Source organism: Aptenodytes forsteri, unplaced genomic scaffold, assembly GCF_000699145.1.
Source record: "Aptenodytes forsteri isolate BGI_AS27 unplaced genomic scaffold, ASM69914v1 Scaffold321, whole genome shotgun sequence".
NCBI classification, from domain to species: domain Eukaryota; kingdom Metazoa; phylum Chordata; class Aves; order Sphenisciformes; family Spheniscidae; genus Aptenodytes; species Aptenodytes forsteri.
Window position 1 is genome coordinate 242,066 of NW_008795030.1, and position 4,352 is coordinate 246,417.

At 55.5% G+C, this 4,352-nt stretch overlaps 1 protein-coding gene across 1 annotated transcript in view; it reads left to right on the forward strand.

Moving 5' to 3' along the window:
- Positions 1–1,068: 1,068 nt before the first annotated feature.
- The window catches only part of GMEB1 (glucocorticoid modulatory element binding protein 1), an 8,577-nt gene continuing 5,293 nt past the window's right edge, over positions 1,069–4,352 (forward strand). Inside the window, exons 1-4 of the mRNA XM_009276183.1 lie at positions 1,069–1,175; positions 1,921–2,045; positions 3,006–3,109; positions 3,561–3,715. Of these exons, the coding sequence (XP_009274458.1) occupies positions 1,169–1,175; positions 1,921–2,045; positions 3,006–3,109; positions 3,561–3,715 (391 nt within the window). The 5' untranslated portion in view covers positions 1,069–1,168. The remainder of the gene's footprint in view (positions 1,176–1,920; positions 2,046–3,005; positions 3,110–3,560; positions 3,716–4,352) is intronic.

Genomic DNA, 4,352 nt, shown 5'->3' on the forward strand with positions numbered 1-4,352 from the left:
GCTTTTGTGTGTGTTGCTGTCAACGGGGCCTCCGAGGACTCGAATTGTCCTGCGGAGACGTGTCCGCGCGACGCTGTCTCTGTGGATCGCGGCAGCCCGGCGATGGCCGTGGCAGGCGGGGAGCGGGGTCGCGGTGCTGCCCCAGCCACGCATCCTCCCGGTCTCCCTCTTCCCTCTCCGGCCCCAGGGTGGGTTTTTGCCACGCTGCAGCTGCGGTACGTGGCGGCGGTCTGTGCCCGTGTGGCCAGATCCGCATATGCCTCTGTGCCAGCTTTCCCCTAAAATAATCCTCCTCTAAAATACAATGAAGCTGGGATGTTGGAGGGAATTTTGTGGTACCCATGGCAGCTGCTGCGGAGAAGTGGCTGTCACCAGGCACTTCATCTTAACTCTGGATCGATCAGGACGTAAATATACCGGCTCCGGTTTGATAATATTCGCAGAGCAGGGTGGCTGTAGGCCTGACGGTGACTCTCCCCTGCGTGATCCCACCCGTGCTGCAGTGTCAGACGGGGCTGGAAGGGAAATCCTGGGGCACTGAGCTCTGCTTCCCGTTGTCGTGGGTAACTGCCTGTGTCCGAAACCGGAGGAGAAGGCAGAGGGAAACGCACTGCAGAGCTGCTTCAGTGGCGCTGGCAGTGTGGAGGGTGCGATGGCAGGACTGGGAACGCCTCTGCGTGCTTCAGTCCTTGGGATTACTATTGTGTGTTGTATGTGCCAAAAAATGCCTGTGATTGAAACCGTATCAAACGAAATCCACGTCCCTCGAGGACAGGCAAGAAAGAAACGAACTGAATTTTTAACCCCGTGCTGTGAATCTTAATTGTCCGTGATTTATATAGTTTCTTTATCAACGGACGCTTTCACGACAGGATTTACCAAGAGGGCTCCGAGGCCAGCGCCGCCGTAGTGGCCGGGGGAGAACGCACCCTCCCCAAGAAGGGATCGGTGGGTTCCCGCTCGGCGTGGGCAGAATCCCCTCCTCTGCAGGGCTGGTCGCCGCTGAGCTGGTGTCTCCGGTTCGCGGGGCTTCCTTCTGGCTCTGCCCCTGCAGATGCTGTTTCCCAGGCATGGATGTGGGTGCAGGGTCTGGGCATACTCTGGAATAAGAGTCTGCTGTTACTGCTTGGTCTCAAAGTCCTGGAACTGAGATCCTGGCTCTCCTGCAATGAATGGTAAGGGCTCCCACGGGGTCCAGGGGAGCCGAGATTTCACCCTAGTCTTGGTGTGCAGACGCTAGCAGGCAGGAATGGTGGTTATGAGGAGGGGCGGTTGTGCCTGCCGCTGGCTGGAAGCATCGGACTCTTGATTGCTGGTTCTTTGCTGAACGAACAGCCTGACGGTTTGGGTTGGGCGTTCAGGAGAACCGGGCAGGTTGGCTCTGAGTGCTCCCTGCCATCCTGAGGGGTGTGTGGGAAAAGGCTCCTGTCGTTAGGTGCGGTCACTAGATCTTGCCCCGGTGTTCTGCCCCCTGTGCGGGTGTGGGTCTTTTGGCAGTACTGGCAGAAACTCTGCGTGTGAAGAGAACGTATTATCGGTAAATATCTGATATCGCTGCTAAAGAGATACCAGAGCTCCAAGAAATCTGAGAGATATCTGTGCTTCAAATTTTAAAGCGTTTTGCTTCCACAAAGATCGTTCTCATTGACCCCCCCCTTAACAGATGTGTTGGATTTCTGATCTCGCGTTCTCCTGGTAGATGAGCTTCATTTTGAGCGTTGCTATATTAAAAAGGAGATGCCAGCTGCTGTTAGAGCTGGTAATCGGAGAAGACTGAAAGAGGACTGATCCTGAGCTGGGATCGGCCCTTCTTTTGGTTTCCTGAGTGTAGGTCTCGCAGCCTGTGAGCTTTCAGCTCCCGCCTCGTGGGATTTGAGCCTCTTGGGCGGAAAGTTTCATTTTCACCCCTTCCTCCCTCAGACCCCAGCACCATCGAAACGAACGAGGAAATCGAGATCGCCTATCCCATCACCTGCGGGGAGAGCAAAGCCATCCTGCTCTGGAAGAAGTTCGTCTGTCCGGGAATTAATGTCAAGTGTGTAAAGGTAAGAGAGTTTTCGCAGCGGGTTCCTTCTCTGCTCTCAAGGTCTGGTGCTTGACCTCCACAGGACTTTCTTACTTTTTGTGTTTCATCTGAGCCTTGTCCTGGAGCCGAGTGACTTTGCCTTTGCAGCGTGCTGGATTGTTAGCGCTAAAATTGCTTCTGGCATGGGGAGAAGCAAGGGGAGGAGCGGGTTAAGGAGTGAAGGCCTATCACCCGCCTTATATTTCGGTGCTGCTCTTGATTACCGTTTAAAGCAGAGTGGTATTTGGCACTTGACGAGGGACTTGGAGCTGAAGGCAAGCAGGGGATGCCTACTGAGATCTGCCAGAGCTTTTCTTCCTTGTCTCTTTCCCTTGGTGTCCTGATACTCCACTCCTGTCGCTTCCTCGGTGAGCAGGTTGCGCCGAGAAGAGAAATCTTGCCGTTACCTTTTTTCCACTTGAGGGTGTGCTAATGTAACAGCTGATGCGCTGAGGCTGAGTCCCCGCGTGCTGCTGCGGCGAGGGCGCTCTGTTGCTGACCCTCAGCAGGAACCGTCTTAGTCACTGGAGCAGGACGGAACAGATGCCCGAGTGAATACCCGTGTCAGCTAGATGTTGCTTGGCTATTTGATGTAATAGGAGTCTCCCATAATGATCTCCAAGATGACTGTACGTGTTCACAGAAGGAGCTAATTTGGCTCGTGCCTCGTACGAAAGCCTTCGAGGCTGTTCTTGGCTAGAGCGGTGTGGTTCGAATGCCGATGGCTGGCAGGTCGTCCCTGCAAACATATCCATTCTGGAGCTGTAAGCATTGGTGTGCCGAGGGGATCAAAGCTGGTAGGAATTTGAGAAGCAGCTCCTCTTTCTGGGTAGAAGCCGGGGCTTAGATGAGCTGTGGACTGGCTGTGCTGGATGTCCCAATACAGTCTTCCGAAGTTACGTTACCCTGTCTGCTGAGCCTTTGTTTATCTCGTTGTCAGTTCAATGACCAACTGATCAGCCCGAAGCATTTTGTTCACCTGGCCGGGAAGTCTACCCTAAAGGACTGGAAGAGAGCCATTCGCCTCGGAGGAATCATGCTGAGGTATTTGACTTGCCTACCGCTGTGTCCAGCTTCAGGGCTTCGTCACTGCAGCTGCAGGATGCCGAGCAGGCGTTTTGTCTGCTTTGCAGTCCCCGGGAGATCTCTTGGAGGCTCACGTTACCTGGCCAGCAACCTGCAGCACCTCTGGGGCAGAGATCCTGGCCCCGTGGTCTGAGGGGCGGGATTCCTCATCCTGTGCAGAAGTGGCCTCGCCTGGGGGACCTGGTACTTGGCGGGGGTGGAACAGGACTGGAGCCCTGTACGTGAAGCTGGGGGATGGCTTGTATTTGCCATTTGAAAGCCCTGCAGGAGATGTTCTGCGTGCAGAGTGGCGCTGGGTCTCCCTTTTCCCGTCCTTCCCGTGGCCGTAGCATTCCTACGTGGAATACTCCCTTTTGTCTCCAGGCTGAGATTTGAGCTGAGCCTGGTTCTCTCCCCACTCCCCGCACAGGAAGATGATGGACTCGGGGCAAATCGACTTCTACCAGCATGACAAAGTTTGCACCAACACCTGTCGAAGCACCAAGTTTGATCTCCTGATCAGCAGCGCCAGAGCACCGGTGCCGGGGCAGCAGAGCGTGGTCCAGACTCCTACGTCAGCTGACGGTAGGAAAACAGTTAGCCGTGCCACGGGAGTTTCCCTCTGACGCTCCTTTCCCTCCCCGGGCTAATCAAATCGGGTTGACCCACACACAGTTTGTGCCTTCTCCCCCGGTGCAGCAGGGCAGTCCCGCCGTTCAGGAGACTGCTCTGGTTTCTGGGAAGGAAAATGCTTCTCGTGTCCGCTCGGGGAGGTCTCGGCAGCGTCTGTCGGGGAGCTCTGCTCTGCAGCAATGGGAGGGCTGGAAAGCAGCCGGTATTAAGCAGTGACTAGAGGCAGCCGTGGGAACCAGGGGAGGCTCACCTTGAAGGGATCCCTGTTCTGGGGTCACCGTGTGAGCAAACACCCGAGAGAGCTCGTACAGCGTTTCCTGATGTCTTTCCTTGTCATGGTTTAACCACAGCCGGCAACCAGGCCCCACCCAGCCGCTCGCTCACTCCCCCCCGGTGGGATGGGGGAGAGAATCGGAAGGGTAAAAGTGAGAAAACTCGTGGGTTGAGATAAAGACAGTTTAATAGGTAAAGCAAAAGCCGTGCACGCAAGCAAAGCCAAAACAAGGAATTCCTTCGCTGCTTCCCATGGGCAGGCAGGTGTTCAGCCATCCCCAGGACAGCAGGGCTCCATCACGCCTAACAGTGACTT